Raw genomic sequence first — 12,147 nt, 5'->3', positions numbered from 1 at the left:
CAGAACTGAAAAAACAGATTAACAGTGTTCCAGACAAGCAAAGGCCAATGGAATACATCACCACCACACTGGTCCTACAAGACATGTTAAAGGCATTTCTCTGAACTGAGAAGAAGTGGCACTAATTAATAAGAAGAAAACATATCAAAGTAAACATCTCAGTGGAAAACATAAAGTAGATTAATCACTTATAAAGCAAGTATGAAGTTTAAAAGACAAAAATCATAAAATTAAAACTAGAATAACTGGTTAAGAGATGCATAAAATAAACAAATGTATAAAGTGACATTAAAAATACAGAAGGGGGGGATGTAAAGTTTGGAATATGTTCAAATTTAAGTTGCTATCAACTCAAAACAGACCATTACATACGAAGGAAGTTATATGAACCTTACGGTGACCACAGTGCAAAAACTGACAGTAAACATGCAAGAGAAAATGAGAACATAACCTAAGCGTAACACTAAAGAAAGCCATAAAACCACAAGGTAAGAGAGAGAAGAAAGGAAGAGAGAGGAATGATGAAAACAGCCAAAAAAGAATTAACAAAATGGCAATATACACATACCTATCAAGATTTACTCTAAAGGCAAATAGACCACACTCCCCAGTCAAAAGACACAGGGTGCCTGAATAGATAAGAACATAAGATCCATCTATACGCCGCCTGCTAGAGATTCACTTCACAAGTAAGGACACACACACTCTGAAAGTGAATGGATGGAAAAAGATGTTCCAAGCAAATGGAAGTGAAAAGAAAGCTGGTACAGCCAAATGGATAACAGACAAAATAGACTTTAAAACGAGGACTTCAATAATAGGGAAGGGTATTCCATGATGATAAACAAGATCCAACAAGAAAACATAATATTCATAAACATATATACACCCAATATAGGAACACTGAGATATATAAAGCAAATAAAATGGACCTAAAGGGAGAAACTGACAGTAAGACAATAATAATGAAGGACTTCACTGCTCCATTTACATCAATGGATAGATCATCCTGACAGAAAATTAACAAGGAACCATTGGCCTTAAACAACACATTAGACCATAACAGATATATACAGAACATTGCATCCAAATTGCATCCAAAGATTTCAAGTGCACACGGAACATTTTCCAGAATAGACCACGTTAGGCCGGAAACAAGCCTCAAATTAAAGAATACTGAAATCATATCAAGCATCTTCTCCAACCAAAATGGTATGAAACTAATGATTACTTACAAGGGGAAAAAACAAACCCAAAATGTTGAGATTAAACCTCATGCTACTGAACAACAAATGGTCCATCAAATAAATCAAAGAAGAAATTTTAAAAATAGCTAGAGACAAATGAAAACAGAAGTACCATGTACTAAAATCTTTGGGATGCAGCAAAAGGTGTTCTAAGGGGTCTACCTCAGGAAATAAGAAAAATCTCAAACAATCTAACTTTATACCTAAAGAAGCTAGAAAAAAAGGAACAAAGCCCAAAGTCCTAGAAGAAAGGAAATAATAAAGATCACAGCAGAAATAAATGAAATACAAACAAAAGAGAGGGAAGATTAAAGAACTAAGAGCTGGGTCATTGAACACATTAACAAAATTGACAAATGTCAAGACTAAAAAGAAAAAAAGAGGGCTCTTGCATTAGAGAGAAATAAAAAATTTGGACAGAGCAATTCCTAGCAATGAACTGAATCAGTAATTAAAAACCTCCCAATAAGCAAAAGTCCAGGAGCAGATGGCTTCATAGAGGAATTCTAACCAAACATTTAGTAAGAGTTAATATCTATTCTCAAACTCTTCCAAAAAACCCAAAGGAAGGATAGATTCCAAATTCATTCTATGAGGTCAGCGTTACCTTGACACCAAAACCAGATAAAGACAATACAAAAAAAGAAAACTATAGGCCAGTATCTCTGATGGAAATAGATGCAGAAATCCTCAACAAGATACTAGCAAACAGGATCCAACAGCATGTTAAAAAAAAATCATTCATCATGATCACATGGGATTTATTCCTGGGATGCAAGGGTGGTTCAATACTCACAAATCAATCAATGTGATACATCACATCAATAAGAGAAAGGATAAAAACCAAATGATCGTTTCAATAGAGGCAGAAAAAGCATTTGACAAGGTAGAACATCCATTCATGATAAAACCCCTTAAAGTAGGTTTAGAGGGAACACACCTCAACATAATAAAGGCCATATGTGAAAAACCCATAGGTAGCATCATACTCAGTCATGAAAACCTGAGAGCTTTCCACCTAAGGTCAGGAAAAAGACAAGGATGTCCACTCTCACCACTTTTATGTAACATAGTACTGGAAGTCCTAGCCACAGCAATCAGATTAAGAAAAAGGTATGAAGGCATCCAAATTGGTAAGGAGGAATTAAAATTCACTATTTGCAGGACATGATACTCTATATAGAAAACCCAAAGACTCCACCAAAAAACTGCTAGAACTGATAAATGAATTCAGTTAAGTTGCAAGATACAAAATCGATGTGTAGCAATCCGTTGCACTTCTATACACTCACAAAGGAAATTAGGAAAACAATCCCATTTACAGTTGCACCAAAAACAATAAGATACCAGGAATAAACCTAACCAAAGAGGTAAAAGACCTGTACTATGAAAACCATAAAACATGGATGAAAGAAAGTGATGACAGAAAGGAATGGAAAGACATTCCATGCTCATGGATTGGAAGAACAAACGTTAAAATGTCTGTACTATCTAAAGCAATCTACAGATTTAATATAATCCCTATCAAAATACTAACACCATTTTTCACAGAACTGGAAACTCCTAAAATCTGTATGGAACCACAAAAGACCCCAAATAGCCAAAGCAATTTTGAGAAAGAAAAGCAAAGCTAGAGGCATCACAATTAAGACTTCAAGTATATTACAAAGCTGTAGTAATCAAAACAGTATGGTATTAGCACAAAAACAGACAGATAGATTAATGGAGCAGAATAGAAAACCCAGAAATAAACTCACGATTATATGGACAATCAATCTTCAACGAAGCAGGAAAGACTATCCAATGAGAAAAAGTCTCTTTAACCAACGGTATTAGGAAAACTAGTCAGCTACATGCAAAAGAATGAAACTGGACCACTTTTTTTGTTTTCCACTTTCTTACACCATACACAAAATTAAACTCCAAATGGATTAAAAATCTAAATGTGAGACCTAAAACTGTAAAAATCCTAGAAGATAGCACTGGCAATGATGTCTTTGACATTGGTCATAGCAACACTTTTCTAGGTAGGTCTCCTGAGGCAAGGGAAACAAAAGCAAAAATAAACTATTGGGACTTCTTCAAAATAAGAAGCTTCTGCACAGTGAATGAAAGCATCAACAAAACAAAAAGACAACCTGCTGAATGAGAGAAGATATTTGCAAATAATATACCCAACAAGATGTTAAAATCCAAAATATATAAAGAACTTACACAACTCACCAACCCCCAAAAGTAATCCAATTAAAATGGCCACAGGACATATATAGACATTTCTCCAAAGACACACAGATGGCCAAGAGATACATGAAAAGCTGCTCAACATCCCTAGTCATCAGGGACATGCAAATCAAAACCACAATAAGATATCACCTTACACCTGTCAAATGGCTAAAATCAAAAACACAAGAAATAAAAAGTGTTGGCCAGGACGTGGAGAAAAAGAAACACTTACGCACTATGGATAGGAATGCAAACTGGTGCAGCCACTGTGAAAAAGTTTGTGGAGGTCCCTCAAAAAACTAAAAATAGAAATACCATATGACCCACTATGGAAATACCATAATACCACTACTTGGTATTTACCCAAAGAAAACAAAACACTAATTCGAAAAGATGTATACACGCTATGTTTATTGCAGCATTATTCACAATAGCCAAGCTATGGAAGCAACAGATGAATGAATAAAGAAGAGGTGTATATACACAATGGACAATTACTCAGTAATAAAAAAGAATGAAATCTTGCCATTTGCAACAACATGGACAGATCTAGAGGACATAATGCTAAATGAAATAAGTCAGTCACAGAAAGATAAATACCATTGATTTCACTCATAAGTGGAATTTAAAGAACAAAACAAATGAAGAAAAGAAGAAACAAAAACAGACTTAAATATAGAGAATGGGTGACTGTCAGAGGGGAAGTGGATGGGAGGACGGGTAAAATAGATGAAGCGATTAAGAATACATTTAAAATGATAAGCACTGAGTAAGGTATAGAACTGTTGAATCACTATAGTGTACACGTGAAACTGATATAACACTATGTCAATTATACCAGAATAAAAAAAAAGTAAAAAAAACCTGTCAAATAAAAAAAAAAAGAGGGCTCTGATAAAATCAGAAATGAGATGTTATGACTGACACCACCAAAATATAAAGGATTATAAGACACTACTACAATTATATGCCAACAAACTGGACAACCTAGAAGAAATGAATAAATTTGTAGAAACACACAATCCTCCAAGACTGAATCATGAAGAAACAGAACACCTGAGTAGGTCAGTTACTAGTGAGAAGATTGAATCCGTGATCAAAAACCTCCCAACAAACAGAAGTCCAGGACCTGATGGCTTCCTAGTGAATTCTACCAAACATTCAAAGATTTTTTTTTTAAAGATTTTATTTATTTGACAGAGAGAGAGACAGCCAGCGAGAGAGGAACACAAGCAGGGGGAGTGGGAGAGGAAGAAGCAGGCTCCCAGCGGAGAAGCCTGACGTGGGGCTCGATCCCAGAACGCCGGGATCACGCCCTGAGCCGAAGGCAGACGCTTAACGACTGAACCACCCAGGTGCCCCCAAACATTCAAAGATTTAATACCTATCCTTCTCAACTCTTCCAAAAAACTGAAGAAGGAGCACTTCCCCAAATCATTTTGAGGCCAGCAAGCCGACAAGAAACCACAGAAAAAGAAAATTACAGGCCCTTATCAGTGACTTACATTAATGCAAAAATCCTCCAGAAAATATTAGCAAACTGAATTTAGAAATACAGCAAAAGTTCATACTCAATGATCAAATGGGATTTATTCCAGGGATCCTCTTAGATTGGAGGAATTACTATTGTTAAAATGTCCATACTCCCCAAAGCAATCTATAGATTCAATGTAATCCCTATCAAAATCTCAATGGTATTTTTCCTAGAACTAGACCAAATAGTTCTAAAATTGTAGAAAATCACAAAAGATCCCAAATACCCAAAGCAATCTTGATAAAGGAGAACAATGCTGATTTCAAACTACAGAACAAAGCTATAGTCATCAAAACAATATGATAGTGGCATAAGAATGCACACACACACATCAATGTACCAGAATTAAACCCACACATATATAGACAATTTACAACAAAGGAGCTAAGACCATACGATGGAGAAACAAGTCTCTTCAATAAATGGTGCTGGGGAAAGCTGGATAGCCACATGCAAAAGAATGAAACTAGACCAGTATCCTTCACCATACACAGAAATAAGCTCAAACGGATTAAAGACTTGAATAGAAGACATGAAACCGTTAAATTCCCAGGAGAAAACATAGGTGGTAAGCTCCTCAATATGGGTTTTAGCAGTACTTTGTGAATCTGACTCCAAAGGCAAGGAAAAGAGCAATAGTAAACCAATGGGACTGCATCAAACTAAAAAGCTTCGCACAGCAAAAGAAATCATCATCAAAACAAAAAGGCAACCTATTGAATGGGAGATTTTTGCAAATCATGTGTCTGATAAGGGATTAATATCCAAGATATATAAAGAATTCCTACAACTCAACAAAAAATCCTAATTTAAAAAAGGGTAGAGGATCTGAATAGACATTTTTTTCCAAAGACAGACAGACAGATGGCCAACAGGAACGTAAAAGGACGCTCAACATCACTAATCAGGGAAATACAAATCTAAACCACAATGAGGTATCATCTCACAATGGTTAGAATGGCTATTATCAAAAAAGATAAGCGATAACAAGGCTTGGAGAGAATGTGGAGAAAAGTGGACCCTGAATACAGTTGTTGGCAAAGCCACTATGGAAAACAGTATGGAGATTCCTCAAGAAATTAAGACTAGAACTGTAGTGTGTAGCTGTTCCACTTCTGGCTATTTATCTTCAGAATGCAACAACACTGACTTGAAAAGATGTGTGCATTCTCATGTTCAGTGCAGCATTATTTACAATAGCTGAGAAATGGAAACAATCTGAATGTCCACCAATGGTTGGATGAATAAAGACATGGTATACATATCCAGTGGACTACCACTTAGCCCGGGGGGAAAAAAAAGCTATCTTGCTATTTGTGACAACAGAACGGACCCTGAAGGTATTATGCTAAGTGAAATAAGTCAGATGGAGAAAGATAAACATGGTATGACTTCACTCATATGTGGAATCTTAAAACAACAAAGAAAACCCAAAAAAGAAATGAACAAACCAAACAAAAACTCACAGATATGGCGAACAGATTGGTGGTTATCAAAGAGGAAGGGGGTTGGGTGAAATGGGGAAGGGAGCATCTGCGTGGTGACAGATGGCAAACAGCCTTTTAGTGGTGATCTCTTATAATGTTGTACATGGAAACGTATACGATGTTATGTACCAGTTTAGCTTTAATTAAAAAAAAATTTTTCTGAGCAGGAATATCATGACAACAATTAAGGATGATTAGTTTGGCTCCAATCAAACTAGTAGAAAACACCTCAATTCAAGCAAAAATAACGTTTAAATACGTGCAAATAAAATGTTTTGATTTCAGTAAAAACTCTACACGCTAAGTATATGACCCTGAAAACCACTTGTCAAATTGCTACTAAATTTGACCCACTGGACTCCTTATGTTCTTACCTCGCTTCTAATTAGCATTTTTAAAAACACCTGTGTCTTAGACCGGCCTTGAACTATTAAAATTGGTAAACTGATTACCTTTTCTACTTCCAGCTTTGCAGGCGCAAAATCCTCATCAAGGGCTAAGCACTGAAGAAACAGCTGTAAGGCATCGCTTAAAAAACCAGCATCCTGGAGTACTTTTCCTTTCCTGAAGTAGACCTGCAATGAAAGCACAAATACATAACTTTTACTGACAGAATTATTTTTTGAAAAATCAGTATCAAGAAAAAAAAAACGGTTTGCTTGGAAATGTGCATTTTGAAACTCTGAATGACTCTGAGGAGCCCAAAGCATTTCAAGGGTATATTTACACACTTCCCTGGAGAAGCACTTACGGAGGAATGACTTCAAAACCATTAATTACATCACTTCAGTAATAAATCCAGAGGATTCTTTCTTTTTTTTAAGTCTTAAAGTTGTTCATACAGATCATTTTCTGTCTTATCCTTAATACGTATTCGCCTTGTACTAACCAGCAAGCCGGCATGGGATTGGTATCGTTTTTCGTATTAATTTATAATCTTTTAGAGCATCCTCACTATATTGACTCAAAGGCATGGTTTCAAATGGGGAAAAAGTCATATAAAATAGTAACTTCCAGCTTAAAGAACTTATATGCGACATGACTGATTTGCCTTGGCAATTTTGATAAAAAAAATTAGTAAACGGATTACATATATTTGCCTCAAGTCTTTTTTAAAAGCATATGGCAAGGCAACCTCCTTTGTCCCCATTCACTGTATTAAATCACTGCCTCATCTGGTCCCCACGATGATGCCTCCATTTTCCAGCCTGAAGGACCTCTTCTCTTTCATCCATATACCTCCTCCATCGATTTTCAATTTGGATCCATTTTTACAGTGGGACCAGTTGTATCTCTTTGAGGAAATTATGCATACTCAAGTCTCTCATCTTTTTTCTCTGTGCCTTAAAATCGGGTTGTTCTTTTGTTAGGAAACAAAGGTCTCTTATGATTTAAAACATTGGTAGATAGGCATCCACTCAAAACACTAACCCTAGATTTCTAGAACTATTTTATTTAAAGAGTCAACAAATCTGTTTCGTTAAAACTTTTAACCATAACCAAATGCATGTTCCCTACAGGTGAAATGTTTAAATGTATGTAAATGTAAAACAGTAACTTTACCTCAGGCCAATTTGGCAGTTGAAAGAGAACTGCATTTAAATCTTCTATGGCTGCTTTAAACTCTTGGAGACCAGCGTATGATTCCGCTCGGTAAATTTTTAGAGTCACATCACTGGGCTCTGAAACAAATATTTTATAAAGGTTTATTCTTAAAATATTATTATCCAATCCACAAAATACATACTAGATTAAGAACTCAGTGATTCCAGCCAACAACCACCAAAGTAGAGTATAGGTGCAACCCACTTACATGTCGAATTTTATCTAGAAGTTCTATCGTATGACTATATGTAGACAATTTTAGCACAGGAAATGATGGTTTTTAAGTACTGGAAATATTTTATAATATGAATAATCACCTCTAAGAAAACAAGTGTTTTCTTAAAATAGGGCATTCTGTACAGATTGGAAAAACAGGTCTTAGATGTTTAGAAGATTTGCCTTTTTGTGGTAAATCTTTTTTTTTTTAAGATTTTATTTATTTATTTGATAGAGAGAGAAACAGCCAGCGAGAGAGGGAACACAAGCAGGGGGAGTGGGAGAGGAAGAAGCAGGCTCCCAGCGTAGGAGCCCGATGTGGGGCTCGATCCCAGGACCCTGGGATCACGCCCTGAGCCGAAGGCAGACGCTTAACAACTGAGCCACCAGGCTCCCCTAAATCTTATTTTTTTATACCTTAATTTCTAAATGCTCACTTACAAACAACCATCTGTGCAACTACTGCACACAGATATCCCACAGTAACAAAGCCTGACCAAGGCTCAAACTTAGGAGCGTGTACAATGGTCCTGATTCTGGAGGAAATGGGTTGATAATTAAAGAGGTCAAAATTTTAATTCCTGCCATTAGCAAAAATGGTATTGGATCATTCCCAAACGGATTTAATTTCAAATGTTTCAGAGAAAAAAGCTTTGTTGATAATTTGACTACCATCCTCTACATCTTTACTTGAGAAACCGAATTCGTATCCGCTGGCATTCGGAATTTCAGTCAGCTGGCATCATCCGTGACACTACCATCAATTGTTACAGGTACAGAGATTCTTAAAACTGAAGTCTAAGCCAAAAACTAATCTTCAGCACATCTACAGACAAAATTAATCTGACTCTTCTTTTAAAGCTATTCATCTTTGAAGCCTTCAAAAATATATGCTTATGAAATAAAGCACTTATTGTGAAAAGGGTATAAAGACCCATAATGCCTCATTAAAAAAAGAAAAAAAACTATTATAAAACGCAATAGCTCCCTGGTTCACTCTACTTTTTAAATGATTGCTTTCCTACAGATAACTCTCAGCAATGAGACTGGCCTTTTTCAGCTGATGCTTAAGAATTGGGACTATATTGTTCCTTCGAATTTATACCAATGACAATTTTCAAAGAAGAATGAAATATTTCAAGAAAATATTTCATGCTTCCTAAATAAAAAAGACATGTCTAGAATATTTTGTCTTTTGTTTCTTAAAGTAATATAATTGGAAACCATTATCTCTGAATAAAAACACATGGAAACTGAGAGCTCAATATGATTCATCAATCAAGAATGAAGAGCCCTGGTACAAAACTTGACCCTGTAGGTGTTCAAAAGATTTTATTTTATCCCTGTCTTTGAGGAGCTTACAATCCAATTAGAAAATTTTATTTTATTGTGAAATGGGATCATGTAATCTTGATTTGACAAAAAACTGGAGTTCAGAAAATTGAGAGCAGCACAGGCCAAAATAGTCCAAGAATGAGCAGTCAATGCAAAAGCATCAAAAAAAAAAAAACAAAAAACAAAAAAAAAAACCCTGACCCATTAAGGACTGCTCCCCCAGAGCTGGGGCGCTTCCAACAGTATCCCTGAGACCCCCTTCTCTGCATCTCAGAGAGGAAGTTCACTGTTGCAGCAAGCAGCCCTTCCCATTCTTGGTTCCCTTAGGGGCTTTTTTATTTCAATTTTTTCTTTTAGAGCAGGTCCCCCCAGCATCACACTTGATGAGATGCACATTCGAAACTTTTGACTATCAAACCCTTTCATCAATGCCTTCACCTCTCAGTCCAGCCTCCTCTGGTTAGCACTGAAGCCAGTGTCCGAGGACGCCTCTGTTGCTGACAACACCCAGCCAAGGTATCACACTTCTCCACTCTGACCAAAGTGAACAAAGACCGTTTCCCCTCTCCTCTCAACATAAACACAGGCTCTTGAGATCCCTAAAGGTGGGCCTAAAAAGTTAGTATGTATTGGAAGAAGAGAAAAGGTACACATAAAATGACAAGAGGCTAGATTTTAAAAGTCTTGTTCCCCAATTCTTCGTAGGTAACATTTTTATTAAGAACTTCAAATCTTAATGGAATAATTATTTTAAATGACTTTATAAGGGGGAAAAAAACACCTCATCAAGTGAGTTGAAATTCCTAAAGCTTCTTAAGAGATTAGGGTCACCCCACCCACTTATTCCAAACCCTTAACTCTAAGAGAGTCAAATGCACTAGTTGAGACCCCTGAATCATCAAACAGTGTCTGCCCTCCATGTAAACTTTTGCAAAAGGCAACTGTAAACCACCCCCCCCCAAAAACAAAAACCCAAAAAGCAACTATCAGCCCAGCTGTGTTAGTAACTCCAAGTTTGAAAGAGTCAACAAATGTTTCCAGTATGTTCTCCACCTGGCCTTGAGGACCCTGGAGTGAACAAGTCACCTCACTGAGCATGCTATCAGGGAGGGGCCTCTCAGGCCACTACTGCAGGTACCCTAGTGCCTGGCATATTACAGACCCAATTTGTTGAAAAAGTAAAGAAATACAAAGATGTGGTTTAGGCTAACTGTACTAAAAACATGATTTAACTCCCAGATCTTTATCTTCAGTTCTGAGCTTTTCAACCTGCCTTCAGATTCACCAAATTTCCAACTGCTTGCTATAATTTCCTCAAACTCAGTACATTTCCACTAAAAAAGAAAAAAGAAAAAAGAAAAAAGAAAAAAATCTTGGGGCACCTTGGTGGCTCAGTCAGTTAAGCATCTGCCTTTGGCTCAGGTCATGATCCCAGGGTCCTGGGATCGAGCCTCACACCGGCCTCCCTGCTCAGCGAGGGGCCTGTTTCTCCCTCTCCCTCTGTTCTTCCCCCTGCTTGTGCTCTGTCAAATGAATAAATCTTAAAAAAAAAAAAAAAGTATTTTTACTGTATTCTCTACTAGTAACACCACTGACTTCTCAAATCAAATCCCCAACTTTGTCAATTTTACCTCCCATAATCTTTCTCCAATCTGTCCCTGGTCTTTTCCAATCTTACTGCTAACAGCCTTAGTAAGGGTCCGGATCCAAATCTCTAAGATTTTTGCAATAACTTGCTAACCACTCTCCCTACCTCCTGTCTTACCTTTATCTTCACCATCCAGATGATTAGATGGGTACTTTAGTACAACATACAAATTCCTACACACCCGGCTCCTGCCCCTCTCTCCAGCCTTACTTCCTGTCATTATCAACCTCCCAGTTTAGGCTCCAGTAATTCCTAACCTCACCCTGCCCCATGTCTGCCATTCTATTTCATGCCTCCTTCCTTGGCTCACACAACTCCCTCCTTGTCAGAGCTCTACTTCGATACCCCCACCTAGCCTTGGTCTGGGGAACTATTTCTCATCCAGCAGGACTCAGCTCACCAGTCTCTTCTCCAGATGCTTCCTTCTGAGTCTACCCTCACTTGGCACATCACTAAGGATCAAGAGCAGGAGCTCTGAGGTCACACTGCCTGAATTCAACTTCTGGCCCCCCCACTTACCCACTGTGCCTGGGGCAAACTGGCAAACACCTCTGTACCTGTTTCCTCAGCTACAAAATTGAGGGTGTTTTCTAAGATTTATTTTTATTGAAGAAACACCACTTACTATGTTCTGTTCTAAATGATTTGCCACCTTCAGAACAACCCTATGTGGGTCTAACACTGTCCACATTTTCACAGATAAGGAGACTGAGCACAGAGTGTTTAAGTAAGTTGCCCAAGATCAAAAAGCTAGGAAGTAGTGGATTCAAGATTCTCCCTCAGGCGGTCTGGCTCCAGAGTTCTTGCTGTTCACCTCTGCAAATAACAGTATTTACCTCACAGGATTACTCA

The 12,147-nt window shown here is 37.3% G+C and overlaps 1 protein-coding gene across 1 annotated transcript in view; it reads right to left on the bottom strand.

Annotated features, from left to right (window-relative positions):
* LONRF1 (LON peptidase N-terminal domain and ring finger 1) overlaps positions 1–12,147 on the bottom strand; it is a 38,650-nt gene that overhangs the window by 18,614 nt on the left and 7,889 nt on the right. The window contains exons 2-3 of the mRNA XM_045810874.2: positions 8,055–8,173; positions 6,944–7,066 (exon numbers count right to left, since the gene is read on the bottom strand). Coding sequence (XP_045666830.1) covers positions 6,944–7,066; positions 8,055–8,173 — 242 coding nt within the window. The remainder of the gene's footprint in view (positions 1–6,943; positions 7,067–8,054; positions 8,174–12,147) is intronic.

This window comes from Ursus americanus, chromosome 27 (assembly GCF_024610735.1).
Source record: "Ursus americanus isolate L20-20 chromosome 27, mUrsAme1.1.p, whole genome shotgun sequence".
In the NCBI taxonomy this organism is placed as follows: domain Eukaryota; kingdom Metazoa; phylum Chordata; class Mammalia; order Carnivora; family Ursidae; genus Ursus; species Ursus americanus.
The sequence above is the reverse complement of the archived record's forward strand: the minus strand, read 5'-3'. Positions and strand labels throughout refer to the sequence as shown.